The 17,415-nt window shown below is 35.1% G+C and overlaps 2 protein-coding genes across 3 annotated transcripts; one reads left to right on the top strand and one right to left on the bottom strand.

Moving 5' to 3' along the window:
* Positions 1–407: 407 nt before the first annotated feature.
* LOC145578683 (galacturonokinase-like) lies at positions 408–9,889 on the bottom strand. The gene is made up of 14 exons (XM_081635980.1): positions 9,616–9,889; positions 9,074–9,187; positions 8,715–8,786; positions 7,618–7,661; positions 7,272–7,425; positions 5,403–5,468; positions 4,411–4,490; positions 3,031–3,130; positions 2,054–2,220; positions 1,718–1,758; positions 1,593–1,621; positions 1,276–1,345; positions 1,074–1,163; positions 408–854 (listed from the first exon to the last, which is right to left on the bottom strand). The coding sequence occupies exons 1-14, from the start codon at positions 9,646–9,648 to the stop codon at positions 601–603; spliced, it is 1,314 nt and encodes a 437-aa protein (XP_081492106.1). The 5' UTR covers positions 9,649–9,889; the 3' UTR covers positions 408–600.
* Positions 9,890–12,738: 2,849 nt separating this feature from the next.
* On the top strand, positions 12,739–17,305 carry LOC145578682 (uncharacterized). Of its 2 annotated transcripts, XM_081635978.1 has the most exons (5): positions 12,739–13,001; positions 13,850–15,103; positions 15,455–15,669; positions 15,771–15,994; positions 16,322–17,305. In XM_081635978.1, the coding sequence occupies exons 2-5, from the start codon at positions 13,963–13,965 to the stop codon at positions 17,064–17,066; spliced, it is 2,325 nt and encodes a 774-aa protein (XP_081492104.1). In that variant the 5' UTR covers positions 12,739–13,001; positions 13,850–13,962; the 3' UTR covers positions 17,067–17,305. The 2 variants fall into 2 exon arrangements, with proteins under 2 accessions (XP_081492104.1, XP_081492105.1); XM_081635979.1 differs by lacking the exon at positions 12,739–13,001 and having other exon boundaries at positions 13,599–15,103.
* The last annotated feature ends 110 nt before the right edge of the window (positions 17,306–17,415 follow it).

Genomic DNA, 17,415 nt, shown 5'->3' with positions numbered 1-17,415 from the left:
CTATTTCCTAATCCCACGGGATTCAACTTACTAGGAAAGAATTGACCCGCGAAAATCATTTTACTCACCTTGCGTTAATAAAATACTACATAAATCAAGACAACCCTCCCTAAGGCCTAACCTCTTGCCAAATTTAAAATTTATCGACAGCATGTTACATCCAGCCACATAGCATAAAAATGAGCTACTTTCTCTTTATTTGTTATGTTTCTACGGTAGTTAATTAATCTTTTATTAAATGATTATAGTAATACACTATTATTTAAAAAATAAATAAATAAATAAATAAATAACTATATCATGTGGATATTGTTAAACTTTTATTGGAATGAATTTTCAAATATCTTTTTTGATTCAATTTCAAATTGAACAAATTTGTGCCAAAGATGTGTATTAGATACTGTAAAAGTCAAAATGTAAAGAGAGTATTTTATCAATCATAGTACTATAAGGTTTTTCCCAAGGAAAGGGAAGAAGATTGTGATTCGTTTTTAAAAAAATGATATCATTCAGCTACATATGAATAGATACAATAAACTAATAAATGAATTAAGCTGATTGAGTCAACAAGACTGTAAAGAATGAAGTAGTATGATCAAGTTAAGGGGCAGCAATTACACGAGCACCATCCGCCGATTCACAAATCAATACTGCAGCTTCTTGGTTGATCTTAGTGACCAGTTCGGGTTGAAGCTTGTTGTACTCCCTTTTCACGAACGAAGCAGCTTCCGATGCGAGATCTGCATTGACTAATGCAATGCAGCAGCCTCGGAAACCAGCACCACTGAACCTGGCTCCCAATACACCAGGAGCTCTCAGGAGGACTTCATAAAGGTCTATCAGAGGTTTACACCCTGAGATTATGGGAGAATCATGACAAGAGTGAGTCAGAAATTACTTCAATGCATTATGACGAAATAAACACAATAATTCATATGTATGACCGATGAAAATCTTAGAAAGTTATATTTGGATTATAAACTAAAACACAGCAATTGTTATGGATAGGATAACAGCTTAGAAATTATCATCAGTGACCTTGAAAGAGGAGGAAATAATGATACGATGCATACCACATTCATAATTCTGTATTGAACTTCGACCAGAGGCGGTAATTAATTTTCCAAAATCATCCATCCTACCTGAAGCCCATGCTTCAATTCCTGAATCAAATCATGGTAAACACAGGCTAAATATAATTCAATGCATGGAACAAAACTGGAAAGGAATGAAACAGATGATATAACATAAAGCAAGTTGCGAGTGGAGGATTACCTTTCCTCACACGCATGTTCTCTGAGAAATAATGCTCTGCTCTACGAGCAAGAAGAGGTTCTAGCTTGTCCTATAATCAATTAGAAAAAGATAGAATTAAATATTTTCTGTAATTCATGAAAGATTTGAAATTCTTGTGTTGTAATTTTATGCGCTAGGAATATTAGTGTAATGACTGTAATCCAGAATGTCAAACAACTTAACTCAGTAAATGTTGCAGTGATATGAAAAGTTAGTATATAAATATATAACTACATTATATTTTACCAGGACTAGATAAACAGTATCGTAGTAGATTGGTAGATAAGACTGACTACCTTGTGAGCTTCATAATCTTCCTGTTCAACTGCTCGAGCAAGAGAACCAAGCATTAGAATTACTGATAAGGTCAACAACAAATGTAGTAAAATACTTTAAATCAGCAATATGAACAGATCCTGACCATTGGATAGAACAGCCTCTACTTCATGCTTCCCAGCAGCACTGCAATGGTCAAACAAGTGACGGTTACTTTTGTATTTACAGGCATAACTAACAGTAAGCTTTGTATGGCAAAGTAAGCATCCAATGACATTATAAATTCATCTATTCTCTTATTTTAATAATAACCTGTAAAAAATATGGGTCGATTAATTAATGAAATCTCCAATAACTAGATAAAAAGCACAAACAAACGCTCGCTTTTAAGGAGTACTCATATAATAATGAAAAGGTAGTGAAATGCAAAACAATGAAGGGAAACAAAGAAGAATGACATCATATAAAATTAAATCCTCACTCTAGGAGAACCCTTGCTGCCTCTTGACATTCAGCAACTCGGCAATTATACCCAACACCACTAGTCAAAGCATGCTTCAAGCCAGAACATGCCAACAATATCTTGTATGATTTCTGCACTCCATCTATGTCATTCTCTTTCAAGTTTACAAGCTTGTATTCTTTGGTCTGCAAAAATGAGTATTGAACCCAGGAAAACAGTTTATGAGAAAGATTAATGCATTGATAACAATCCAAAGAAGGATAAGAATCTTTCAGACTTCAGTGACACAAGGAGAGCATGATAGTCCAGTTGCAACAATTATCCAAAATCATTGTTTTCTTTCTTCTCCAGGTAACAATTATGTTCTAATCATGGGCTACAGCTCTATTTTTTTTTTGGGCATCTTCTTTATAGAATACAGCACAAATCTCTGTTATTTTGGAGTTTTTCCAACACATCACCCGTTATCAATCATGTCACACAGTTGTATTTCTATTCAAATTCCCTTGAATGAGTATTGCAAACCTCACAGCAGTGTTTCTTTGGCAACTTGACTAACAACACAATTGAGTGTGTGAATTTGAAAGGGAAAAAAAAAAGGTATTTATATATTACTGCAGACCAAGGATACAAGAGAATATGAAAATTACATGTAAAATATTTTTAAATTGGTGGCTATATGCTAAACTCACACCAGAGAAAAGAGCAAAGTTGTCAAAAGGAAAAACCAGGGTTTAAGCTTGTTGCTCAAACTCAGTGTTTCAAGATCTTAGAAAGCCTAGATAGGATGCTCAACCCTATGACATGCATATAGTAGTAAAGAATATCTCATTTTGGAACTTTTTCCATATGATGGATGAGTCATTCAACATTTACTGACATAAGAATCAAAGTCTGAGTAACATCGGCTCGAAGCATGCAAGTGAACTGCAGCTTATATGTTCTAACATTAGAGAGCAAGCAAACGATGAGAGTACTGAATAATATGGAAGTACCTTGCAGTCCATGAAGGTTAGACAACCCTGTCTTGAAAGTAATATTGCAGATTGATCCAATATGCCATTGTTCAAGCCTAGATATTCATTTTCAATCAGCCTACAAGTGAAGGAATTTGATGTTCAAAGTTTGATTAGGACAAAATGCATAACAATCCACAATATTTTTTTATGAATCAAGAAAAGCCACTCCAGATCCACTTTCACCACCTTACCCCCTACTCAAAAAAAGCTTATAACATCCACTCTATATTAGAGAAACTTTTGTTTGTAAAATAATTCATGAAGCTCATTTTGCTCTCCTGTATTAGCAAAGAAATGCAGGAACAGAGTTTCAAAATTATATATTGTCCTGTAGGACCTACAAGCTACACTTGCTCCTAATCTATTCTGAGAAGCTCTTCTTAGCTTACTGCTACCCAGTAGTCCAAAATTTTGCACAAATTCTGATCCATCTTAATATTCACTACAATAAAGAGAGAATAACATCACTCAAAGGCTTACATCTCATATATACTTAACATAACACTAATCACCAGTAAAAAAGAATATCACTAGCCGCTACCAAAATTAGAATTTAGAATTTTCCAACACAAGAAACTTCCTAACCTAACCATGTAACAGCCGAAGAAGGGGTCAAAATAAATTTGAGTCCTCATGCAACAGTGTTTAACTCATATAAAAGAGTCAGTGACATGCCAAGGTATCACATGAGTATGATCAGAATTTCATACGGAAGTAAAAAGTTTCTTAATTTTTTACAACACAGCGCGTGCACATACACACACACACACACACACATCCTCCTATATAGAGGTGACAGAAAGATAGCACCTCTCCCATAATGACTTAGGCTCTGTTTGGTTCATCTGATTTTGTCTAAAATTATTTTATATGTATGAACTTATTTTATTTTATCTGAGATTTTTTTTTTTTTTTTTTTTTGTCTGAACTTATTTTCTTTGCATTTTCTAAATATTTTTTTGTCTGACTTACATTATCTGAACATAAACTAAACTTATTTTAAATGAAATTATCTGAACTAAGATAAAATAAGTTAAAATAAGATGAAATAAACAAAGCCTTAAGAAAGTGAATGATACAACACAAATTTGATATATAGACCCTTGACTGCATAGAGATTCTCTAGCTTGAGATGACCAATTTCAATTAAATTGATAGAAATAAGTAACAGAATCATATTTGCGACTAAATCTGGTAAAAAGTTATTTTCTCATAATTTTTAATACTATAATCGAATTTGCAACTTATACAAAAAAATTACTCCGTATTAGTCAGTGTCAACATCGACACTTGGAGACAATAAAAATCAATAATCATGATCCTAATTACAGTAGCATTTTTAGTATGTGAGCTTACCGATCGTACTCAATGTTTTCTGTTGGAGATACTGATATATTATTTGCATTTTCCAGAGCCAACAAGTAAGCAACTCCAACCTGAATTCAGCAAGTTGTAATCAATCAATGTAGTAAACAACCCAAAAGCTCGTCTCATTCAAAAAAATCTATACTATATATCAAAAGGTGTTCCTAAAGAAGTTTAGGTGCCACGTGGTGCTCTCCTCATTTAATCCGATTTCTTACAAGATTTGAACCCAGAACCTCAAGTTTAAACTCCAACGTGATAGCCACTAAACTATTACCATATTACATGTCATTCAATAAAAATTAAATATTTTTATCATGGAAATAATGCAGTAACTCGGGGCATCGCTCGGACCTAACACTAGTTAAATAATTAAAACAAGTATCACTAATCAGTGACTGCTGTGCAGATCAAAGAAATGACATTTTACAGCTAGATAAGTGTCTGCATATGCATGTCTGAGTACGCACGAGTCAAAAGAATCCTTCAACACTGTCATTACAACAGCATTTTATCAATTTCCTTCCCACAAGATAATTTTTAGGTAACACTAACTGATGCCAATAACTCCTACAATAACCAAAAAGATCCTTGCTCAAAAGGTCTTAATTTTTCGAGTTTTTTAACTATCTGTCTGCAGCCAAATATCATCAGCCAAACAATTTTTATTTATTTTTGATAAATAAAAAAGGAGCACGATTGTCAAAACGACAAGTTAACTGATATTACACCCATGGACATGGAAGAGAATTAACTGAAATGCCAAGGAATAACATAGACATTATGAGTTACTATAATTGAATCAGATATTTGCACAAGTTCACGAACAATAGGTTGAATAAAGTAACCCTCCTACTGTCCTACATCTCTAGGGATACTACCAGCAACAGGAAAACTAGTTATTGATTACAGAGTAAAAATTCCATAGTCAACCATTTTGTCAATAAGTTTAGCACATAGAACTCAGTAAGCTTTAAACTTACCGCAGCAGAAGAGCTGAGGCCAGAGCTGTCAAGGCCCGAAGAACCGCTGATCAACCCAATAATACCCTGAAACATACACAAACAACCTGGACTAGTCAGTAAGAATTGGTTTCTTGAAAGTATTGTTGATTGACATATATGGATATATGTTAAAGCCTTGAAGCATGGATGTGTTATGTGTGCATGACCAAAGTGAGAAAGAAATGTATATAAAATAATTTGATTGTGTAATACCCCAAAAAGTCACATAGAACAACAAGATGCAAAAAATGGAATTCAGAATTCAGACACATCATAGATTAAAGTGAATCAACGGAGAACATAGCCTCTCTTTCCTATCTCTTGATAGTATAGCGTATAGATATTCATAGTCTACATAGTACCAGGAGTTGATGCTCCAACTCCAGAGGGAAAAGAGTCAAATATATTGAAAAACAGAACTTGTTGGATTTATCACTTTCTTGCATATAGCTAAAAAAGTTATTGTCATAAAATGCATCGTTTTGCCTTGGGCTGGTTTCTGGTATAAACAACTTTATATAGTGCATATCCTTTGGAAATCCCGGATCCTCATTTCACACCTCACGAGTCATGACGGGCAGCACCTCAAGACCCAAACCAAGAAAGAAGACTTATTATGAGAGAGAAAGTAAATTACAGGAAATGGCTTAATGAAGATAGCAGCATACAGAACATGTCAACACATCCAAAAAATGGCTATAAAATTAGAGCAAACACTTGCTAAAGTTAGCTGCTGGCTGCTTTTTTAGATCAGCTTTAGAGAGATGGTCAAAATTTAAGATGATTATGGATATAAAGTGGTCTGAAAGACCAATTCACTTAAAGGTATAAAGTCAGCAATCAAGAAAGAACACCCTCAGGCAGGAGTTTAAAAAGCATGAGGCACATTGAGACCATCAGACATTCTAAAGCCAAGGCCCAGGGCAAGAGGCAAAGGGACACACATTGGTGCAACAAAGCACTTTAAAAAAATATATGTAGAGACTTACAGTCACTTATTATGAAATAAGTTATATTTTTCATAGTACAGCATCCTGTTCCCAGATTATTTCTTAAAAAGTACTCCGTAAAAAAGAATGCTGGTACTTGTGAATTGCATTATTGATTAACATTATGAAGACATTAATTCAATAGGCACATCTCTCATGCCAAGCATTGTTAGGCTATCATCTTCTGAACCTGAGCCTCAGTGCCTTAAGGCCCCTCAGGTGCCATATTTCATATACTGCTGGCACCAGCATTGGTTGATAATTCCAGAACAGGGAAATGTGACCTTTGACTGGAACAAAGCTATGAACATGAACTTTTAAGTTTGGTCCAAAGTTCAAGCATGAGGTGTAACTGAATTATAATCCACATACTCACAAAGTACATCATATGCCACACCTCTAGCCCCCCCTCCAATATAATTGAGTGGTTTTGAACGGTCTATGCATAACTCAAAAATCTTTACCATGAAGAAAGCTAAGTATATGTCCAAAGCTAATCAATCAGAAGCAAATCTTTGGCATTATACCAGCATAGTGAAATTCAGAAAATGAAGATAGTCACCATGACCACATTAACATATTCTCCAAGTATATATCTATATTAACTCATAGTGAAAAACGGTTAATGAATAATGTTATGAACAAGGGCAAAGCCAGGAACGAAGGTTAAAAGAAATTAATATAACTAAATGAGTAGTCAAAAAAACTTACATAAATAAGGGACAAAAATAAGGAAATCTTAACTTCAAAACAAAAATAAGACAAATAAAATCTAAAGGAGCACATGATAATTCAAATCAAAGATCTAAAACACATGAGACCTAAGCTTCATGCAAGGCATTAAAGAAGCATCTCTAACCTGACTGAGAACATTCCCTTTCCTATTTAATGCATAAACAGCCCCTTTTGCGTATCTTCCCCAACAACACTCTTCTTCCAATTTAGTTGAACCATTGGAATTGGTACTTTCATTTGCCTTTGCAGCCTTTTTAGGATGGCGACTTTCATCAACTCTGCAAGAAAATTAGATCTTGGTGAATACTCAAGATTACAAGACAAGTTATGGGAATTAATGGGAAGTAAAGAAAGAAGATAAGGTTTCCGAGAATTAATATTATATGATAGAAGCAAGGGAAAATGGAAAATAACCATGCAGATGATAAAATACAAGGGAATGGCATATGTACGCTTTCTGGGGTTCTTACCTGAACTTTACTTCTCCTCCAAACTGTGCAGAATGCAACACCATCTGCATGAAATGTATCCTCATCGATGAGACAGAGAGCAACATTGCCTATGTCTATACTAATTGATATCAAATGTAGTATTGAAGACTAGCTCACAAACCAATACGAGTCTTCTTAACATCTTCATTCATGCACACCCGGGGAAAATTCTTTGGAGGTCACCCATCTAATAACTATATAAGCATTTAAGTTTATGGGAAAGATGCAGCTTCTTGCTATAAGCCTATAACTAATACCATTAACTTCTAAGCATTCTTTAAGAAATAACAATCACATGGGTGTTATAAAGAGAACAGAGAAATACAGAATTACAGGGAAAACAAGCAAAATTCTCGTGCAACAGCAGAACCTAGAGCATAAAATAAACCACAAGGACAAAGGTTGACAGGTACTTAACATCTTTGAGGTCCAAAGTCTAATACACTGTTGAATGAAGTAAGCAACAGAAGTCAAGGGTGAGAATAATTCTGGTAATTATAGGGCGCACTAGATGCACGCCAGATCCAGCGCATTTTTACTATAAATCCTCAAAAGTACAACATTTTAGCCTCCCCATATAACACACTAGAGGAGAAAAGTGCAAGGCGAACAAAAATTATTCTAAACCTTTGCTTAACATTGTAAAAAACTCAAACACTCTAGGACTACGACCATTTATGATGCTGGCATGATAGGGCATTTACCATTCTCCCTCAGACTTACACTGGAGTAGTGGGGGACCATAGATACATAAATCCTCTTTAGATTCCAACTGTTTCTGGATTCCACCAAAAGTTCCACTGTTCTGAGCCCTTTCAATCATTCATGATACAAAATTGCAAACTACCCAACTGCATTTCTTCAGCTCTTTTCTCTATCCTATCAGCACGTTTTACAATCTCGGTAAATTCTAATCAGATCAATTAAGATCTCTCGGATCTACTTCTCCTCTCCCCTCTGCCCCCCCCCCCCCCCCTCCTTCCCCCAACCCAGTCAAACACAATAGAAGCTCAAATTGGCGAAAATGCTACACTCCAAAATTCCCTCACACAAAATCAAAGAAACGAGCAATATACCTCAGGGTTACCAGAAGGAACAAATGCAAGAACAACTCCCTTGTTTATTGTCATAGCCGAAACAGCTCCACCCTAATAACAATAGATCAGCAAACAGAAGCACTAAAATCATTACATCAAAATAGCAGCAACCACTAACTAATAGTCAGTCATATCAAAGCAACAAGAAACTACTCCAAATCATTTTGGGACTAAGGCTTTGTTGTTGTAGTTGTATCAAAGCAACAAGAAATTAGTAATTAGATCAATGAGTTCTTCCAATATCATACACTCAACTATAGTAATATACAATAGTGTAATGTGATTAGATAGAAGCATGTTACCTATTATTACTAAGAAAACGAAACTGAATTCATTACCTGATGATCAATGTGTGCTCCCAAAGGACAAATCCTGTATGGAGAGACAACCACCCTAACTTCCTCAGTAGTTCTTTTAGCCATCTCAGCTACTTCCTTCTTTAACTCATTCAACTACAGTAAAAACTTTTAAGCTTAATTTACAGATTTACAATAATAGTTTTTTTTTTTAGGGAAATTTACAATAATAGTATACATACACACAAAAATAAATATTATATAATCTATCATCATTTTTCAGCTACATTGAACATTACATGACATGAAAATAAATGTAAAAACAAAAACAAAATCCCAATTCCCAAAATGTAAACCTCAGTAATTGCATTATGAAAATTTAAAACAAGGACTAAATTATCAAAGTGAACACTTAACACCCACTTGAAATCAGATCGTTATAGCTTGGAAAATGAGCAGACATAATTATCAAATTAATGGTTAATGAATGAAATTGTATGTAAAATTAGCAAGAAAATGACAATCCAGTTTTAACATTAATAAAAAGACATAATTTTGGAAATATTAAAACATGGGATTCTTACCTCTGCTTCGGAAGGCCATGAATATCCAACCATTTCTAGAATGCAAAAGGAATAAAATTATAATTGAAAAGAACGAAAAAAACCCAATTTTGATGATTTGGGAGAGTGTATATCAGTTTGGTGAAGCTGGGAAATCAGTTCAGAGGTCAATTTTTCAGTAATCTGTGATCCAACTACTAATTTTGGAGGGCCATTTTTATTTTTATTTTTTTTGGAGGAGAGAAATTAAATGGATTACTAAGCGATTTTTGTTTTCAGTTTGCTCCCTTAATCTTAATCCTAGTTTTATAATGAAAAAAAAAAAAATTAAATCCTAGTTTTATTGATAATGAAATGAATCTAATAAGAACATGTTTAAGTCTAATTTATTACGGAGTACTTTATAAAATTAAAGTGTATGATTAGTGTTAAAAGTCTAAAGGCCGTTATATTTAAAAAAAAAATAATGATATTAGTATTAAGCATGTTTAATTAGGAGGAAGGATTTCCTTAAAAAGAAAAAAGAGAAAAAAAAAAAAAAAAAAAAAAAAAAAAAAAAAAAAGGAAGGAAGGATTGAGGCAAAAAAGAGGTTGATCACTCCAACATCTTAAATGGTAGCTTAGTGTTCTAGAGAAAATCAAAATAGAGATTTATTGGTGAAATGATGTTTAAATTCGTCAAATCTAATTCCTTCACTAAATAAAAAATATTTTGTTACCATAATACCGTACATTTAATCGTTAAACATATTTTATTTTATTTTTTAATCAGTAAGATACAGGGGATCCCCTCCTATAACAGGAGAGGAGGAGGAGTCAAACCCAGGTCTCACCTAGGGGAGATAGAGGGACTAACCATCCCTCCACTCCTCACTCCTCAAGTATTTTGTTACTATAATACCATACATTAATCCTCAAACATATTTTATTTTATCACAGAAGAGGATAATGAAGAGTCAAACCCTAGTCTCGCCTGATGGAGATGGAGGGAGTAACCATCCCTCCACTCCTCGCTCCTCATAATCGTCAGACATATGCCTTACAAGTGTTATAACCTTTTTATTTGCCCAATATTTCACTTAAGGCTTGTCCAATTATTTGTTTTTGGACTTGGTATCCACCATTAGTATGAGTTTTGGACATTTTTTAATCATTAAAACTATCCACTCGGCCTCATTTATTTTCTCACCGTAATAAATCACAATACCTCACCAGTATCCTTCATCAGTTCTCCTTAGGGTCTGTTCTGATTGACTGAACTGGGTTGAACTGAAATGAACTGAACTGAACTGAACTGAATATTTTATGAGAGAAAGAACTTAAGATAAGAACTGAATTGAACTAAACTGAACTTATTAAAGTTGAACTGAACTAAACTAAACTGAAAATAAGCTGAAGAGAACAGGCCCTTACACACATTTTCTGTCTTTTCCTTACCATGTGGCGTACTCCCACTACCACATTTTCTTTCTCCTTTTCCCCATGTCACCTGTTAGAACATATACTCGTATGAAGGGTAAGGAACAAGAGGGATCAGATATTTCTTCTTGGTACGTATCATAGTCGTTTTCCTAATAGTTTATTAATTATTGTCGACCCTTTACGAAGTGACAGGGCCAACAGCCTAACATGATATAACTATTGAGATACATAGAAGTGACAATTAATTTTGATTGTTTATCAAAATCAATCATGGAAGAAGTTTGTAAATTTGCGTTTGTGAAAAACAAAAGAAAATACTCTAGAATATTTCTCTAAAAGGAAGCAAGTTTAATTATTGTTATTATTAATCATCAATCATATGTGTCACATAAACTCCTATTTATAGAGTTTATATGAAGATCAGTTAATGTCCAATGGATATGTCCGTTCACCAAACCAATTTGTTCAACAACTACTGAAATACTGTCAGTTTTGAACTCTGCCCTGGTCAAAAGTGCAAAAAAAATTAGAAAAACTATATAAAATCTAACAACACCTTCACCCGATAGGACAAACAACATCTCACTAGAATCTGAGATAATCAACAAAATTTGACTCGTGCTCGCCCTATAGGATAATGAAATAAGGTGAATAAAACATAATCTAGCTTAGTTTAATTTTTTTTTTTTTTGGAAATTCTACATGGTGGCCTCCAGGCTTAAATTTTTTTACGTGGAAGACAAATTTTTTTCCAACTCTCTCAAGTGGCACTCTGGTTTGCAAAATTAAGTGTACTATCTTTTTTTTTTGGTTTTATGGCTAACTTTTATAATAAAATGGTTAACCTATGGTTTTTTAGTTTAAAAATGAATTAAATTATATTTTAGAATAATAAAATTAAAAAAAAAAGAGCCCCCAACCCACGACCACCCTCCCCGACCACCACCATCCACAACCCCAACCGGAACCCCCACACACCGCCGGCGCCCAGAAACCCTTTTCTCGCGCCGGCGACCCCATCCCCCTACACTTAACCCACCACGGACCACCTAAAAACCTCGTATCCCTAACCCGAAACCCCCAAATCCCCACCCAAACCCCTATAAAAACCCTCCCTCACCACTTTAAACCCCGAATCAGGCCCTCCCACACCCTTGAAACTCCGTCGCCTAGGGTTTCGAGGGTGGGAGAGGGCCGGGTTTGGGGTTTAACGAGGTGGGGGAGGGTTTATTGAGGTTTCGGGTTGGATATTTGGGGGTTTTGAGTGGTGGGTGGGTGGGGGGGGATGGGTCGTTTGGGCGCTGGCGGGATGGGTCATTTGGGCGCTGGCGGGGATGGGGGCGGGCTGGGCTTTTGGAATGGTGAAGGCTGTCGCCTTTCGGGATGGTGATGGTGGCTGGTGGAATTTTATTTTTTTAAAATTTTATTATTTTAAAATATAATTTAATTAATTTTTAAACTAAAAAACCTTAGCTTAACCATTTTAATTACAAAAGTTAGCTATAAAACAAAAAAAGGACACTACACTTAATTTAGCAAAATCATAAAGTCACTTGAGAGAGTTGGAAAAAAATTTATCTTCTACCTAGAAAAATTAAAACCAGAAGGTGGTCATGTAGATTTTTTTTTTTTAACTTGTGATAACACTTTTATAACCTCCATTTTAAAATACAAATTATAGGCCAAAATCCAAAATAAAATAAAATGAAAATTTTAAGGACATAAAAATGCAACTCATGTCTTATTCTTCTTTATATCTTCATTTATTCCCCACTTTTCCTCCTTTATTATTGCCCCCCTTATTTTTTAATAATTTATTTTCTTTTCTTTAATTTCTCACTTTTCCAGCTTTTGACCGTTGCTTTCCTTTTTCCTATCACAACGTCTCTCTCTATCTCTCTCTACTCACACTTTCTCTCTCCTCTCTGTTTTTTGTGTTCACCTCACACTTCACACTTCACACTTCACACTCCTCACCATTGCTGGTACTTCTTCTCTCTACTTAATTACACTTCATTTTTATGCTTTAATTATTATTATTTTTTCATTGTTATAAATTAGTGTGAATCAATATACAATTAGGGATTTTTTATTTATTTATTTTTTTTTTTATAATTTTTTTTGTGAATTTTCTACTGCAAATTTTAGCTTCTCTCGATCATAATTATTACAATATCTGAACTGGGTTTCTGCTGATTAATGTAATTCACATTTTTCTTTTGTTTAATTTATTTATTTTTAATTACTTTTTCTGTAATCTGAACTGGGTTTTCCCTGTACTTGAAACCCTGTACTGAATTTTACTGTTTGTCAATTCTAGAAATCTGAACTGGGTTTTCTCTAATTATCTCATTTTATATAATTAATCTAATTTTCTTGAATTTTTCCCAATTAATTGTATCAATTGAGCTTAAATTTAATTTTCCTTAATCACAATTATTTTTTTTTCAGTGGTTTATTATTGGAGTAATTGAGCTTCTTTTTTTTTCCCCTTTTTTCCAGAATATATTCTGTACACATTGTCACATTCTAAGCATTGAGCAATTATCTGCCTCAAAAAGAGAATAAATAAAGCAAAAAAAAAAAAAAAAAGAAGGGGAAATATTGCGAATGTGTGATTTATGATACTTTCTGGGTTTGAGTCTTTTGATAAATTCATGGTGAGAATGAATATACAGTTTTAGTTTATCCAAATGACTTGAGAAGAAAGAAAAGCATCCAAAAGTTTATGTTAATTTTTCGGTTTTTCAAGCTTTGATTATGGAATTGCTTCTTAATAAGGTGTAATTCTGTCTGTCATTCTAAGCTTTTACTTTACTTGCTCATTCAACAGCCTAGAGAACCTTATGAATTGGGGTAAAGGCATACAAGAATTGTGTTATTCTGGTACCCATTTGGAATCCAGGATCATTAGTCTCGTCGAAAAGATTAGTCGAAAAGGGAGGGATGGGATGTAATTCATCGAAATTGGATGATGAAGAGGCTGTTCAAATATGTAAAGATAGGAAGAAGTTCATCAAGCAAGCTCTTGAGCATAGAACTAAGTTTGCCTCGGGTCATGTTGCATACATTCAGTCCTTAAAACGAGTTTCTAGTGCTCTTCGTGAGTATATAGAAGGCGATGAGCCTCGTGAGTTCTTGTTAGATTCGTTTATTACACCTCCAGGGAAGAAATTGACCCCAAAGTTCATCACCATTTCTCCAAAGTGTTTCTCAGCACCAACTATTCAAGCTGGGGAGAACTCGAATGTGAGGATCAACTACTACAGACCAAGTGGGACTGCATCAGTTTCGGTTGAGGAGAGACCTCAGTCTCCTGATACTTATCGCGTTCAATCATATTCGCCAATGCACCAATATGGTGGGTTTGATGGTTTCTTTACAATGCAGTCTCCACAAAGGAATTCTTCTTACTATCCTCAATCAAACTCGCCGTATAATAGACCTGAGATACCTCCCTCCCCTCAAAATAATTCTCAGTGGGATTTCTTTTGGAACCCCTTTTCATCATTGGATTACTATGGTTATCCTGTGAGGAGTAGCCTCGAACAATCGATAGTTGATGATGATATAGCAGGATTAAGGCAAGTTCGGGAAGAAGAAGGGATACCAGACTTAGAAGAGGTAACCGAACATGAGGAAATCAATGAAGGAAGACATAGACGAGAAGAAATTTCTAAAGGACCGGCACATGTTGCAAGGGAGGAAGTAATTGTTGAAGATGTAGATGAGGATGAAGAAGATGATGATGACGACGACGATGATGAAACAGAAAATGAAGTTGAAAATCAACATGAAGCAAATGGATTACAGGAACAAACTAATGACAGCATACAGCCTTCACAGGTTCCGAATGCTGGACATGTTGAATTCAATCGTCATGAAACAAGGGTTACTGAAAGAGAAAAGAAGGAAGAAGAGGCACCAGGATTCACTGTTTATGTAAACAAAAGACCAACAAGCATGGATGAAGTTATCAAAGATCTAGAGTCTCAGTTCGTGATTGTTTGTGGTGCTGCAAATGAAGTTTCTGCTATGTTAGAAGCTAATCGCGCTCATTGCCTACCAGCATCAAGTGAAGTAACAGGTATGGTACAACTTTTATATTTTCTCTTTCCTCACATATGTATTCTGAGTATAAGACTACATTAGATTAATTTATCATGCATTTGATGTTATTAATCAAATTTGCATTTGAAAGTTTGACATAGATTGATTACAGTTTCAAATTACTCTTTCATTTGTGTTAGAAGTGTGAGATGTGTATTTTTATGTTGTTGATTTCTTATCAACTGTGGTTTCAAACATAGATGAATTGTTGCAAGTTTGACTGCATGTAGTAGTGCTTACTCGTCGTTTATATAAGTTTTAGGAGAAAGCCAAATGCTATGTGAAATAGGATTGTATTCATCTAAAATGCTATGGTGTTTGTTTGCAGCTATAAAAATGTTGAATCCAGCAGCATTGTTCCGATCAGCCTCATCACGCTCCTCATCATCAAGATGTTTGGTCAACTTTTCAGAAGGTTCAAGAGATGAAGGATCTGAAAGCAGCAGTAATGTATCAGATGAATCATCCATGTTTTCTGGCAGCCATCATTCAACACTTGACAGATTATATGCATGGGAGAAGAGATTGTACGAGGAAGTCAGGGTATGCTATAGCTTTATATGGTGGCTTTCACTGTTTCACATGACTTCACACATCATATGTCATTCTCAATATATGTAACTCTTGCTATTTTTTTCTGACAGTCTGGAGAACGAGTTCGATTGGCATACGAGAAGAAGTGTACACAATTGAAGAATCAAGCAGCGAAAGGAGATGAACCTTCAACGCTGGAAAAAACTAGGATAGCTCTTCGAGATTTGCATACCCAAATAAAGGTTTCAATACACTCAATTGAAGCTATTTCAAAGAGGATTGAAACTCTACGGGATGAGGAATTGCAGCCTCAGCTTTTAGAATTGGTACAGGGGTATGTTACATCACTTAATTTTCATATTTTCTTTTGGGATTCTAAACCAAATTTATTGGCTGTCCGAACATATGTTTTGATTTAAAACTGAAACAAAAAAGGAAACATTATTGTTTACAGCGGCATTCATATTGTACATGAACATTGAACAAGATTGCGAGTTGCTTGTGAGACTTGTGACTTTGTGAGTTATAGAATACTGATAGCTTTTACTAATATTGTTTGGTTGGTGTTCTAGAATTATCTTGAATCTCTAGACTAGTCATTACAAACTATGTTTGTGTCCATTTTAAGAACTTATTTTAATTTAGAAGTGATGCATTGCAGGTTAGCAAGAATGTGGAAAGCGATGGCAGAGTGTCACCAAATGCAAAAGCATACTTTGGATGAAGCCAAACTTCTGTTAGCCGGTACACCTTCAAAGCTTAACAGATCAAGACGACATAATCCTACACTTTCTGCAATAGACCCTCAACGACTAGCTCGTTGTGCCCACAGTCTAGAGTCTGAGTTAAGGAACTGGAGAGCTTGCTTTGCATCATGGATCTCTTCTCAGCGATCCTACATACATGCATTGTGTAGCTGGCTCTTAAGATGCATGAGGCGTGAGCCCAACACATCAAACACATCAGATTTACCTTTCTCCCCTCGTCGCTCTGCTGGGGTTCATCCAATCTTTGGAATATGCATCCAGTGGACAAGACTTCTCGATGCAATAGGTGAGACTGCAGTGCTTGATGGGCTGGATTTCTTTGCTGCAGGAATGGGATCAATCTATTCTCAAAGCCAGAGCCTGGCTCAAGGCCAAGCCCAAGCCCACAGTAGTGGTGGGTCGCGGAGATTTGAGGACTCCGGTGGAAGCATGGAAATGGTGGAAGTAGGGAAAGTCGAAGAAGTTATGACACCGGAGAAAATGGCAGAAGTTGCAGTTAGAGTCTTGTGTGCCGGAATGTCAGTTGCTATGAGCTCATTGGCAGAATTTGCTGTTAGTTCAGCTGAAGGATACGCTGAACTGGTAAAACAATGGGAAAATGTTAAGTGGCCACCTAATTCCAATGCTGAAGGAATGTAATCTCTTTTTTTCTTCATTTCTTCTTTGTTTAGGTAGGTTTTCAATATAAATTGGATGTCAATGTAATTACTAAATTATTACAGCTTGGTCATGTAAAGATCGAAGCCGGGCTTCTATTGTACTACTAGTTAGTTAGGAAGATCATTAGCAAGAATGGAATGTGGTAGCTCTCTTGCTGTCTGTTTTTCTGTTGCGTCACAAGAGAGGCTCAAAGGACACTCCCAAAAATGATGTTTGGATCTGGGAAAATTTTGGTATGATTAATATTTATTGTAAAAATTCTTTTCTAAAAGACAACTTAAAAACTTTTTATTATTACAATCTAGTAAAATGTTCTTGAGGCTCCCGT

Source organism: Chenopodium album, chromosome 14 (assembly GCF_948465745.1).
Source record: "Chenopodium album chromosome 14, dcCheAlbu1.1, whole genome shotgun sequence".
NCBI lineage: Eukaryota > Viridiplantae > Streptophyta > Magnoliopsida > Caryophyllales > Amaranthaceae > Chenopodium > Chenopodium album.
This window is presented reverse-complemented; position numbering and strand designations above follow the sequence as displayed.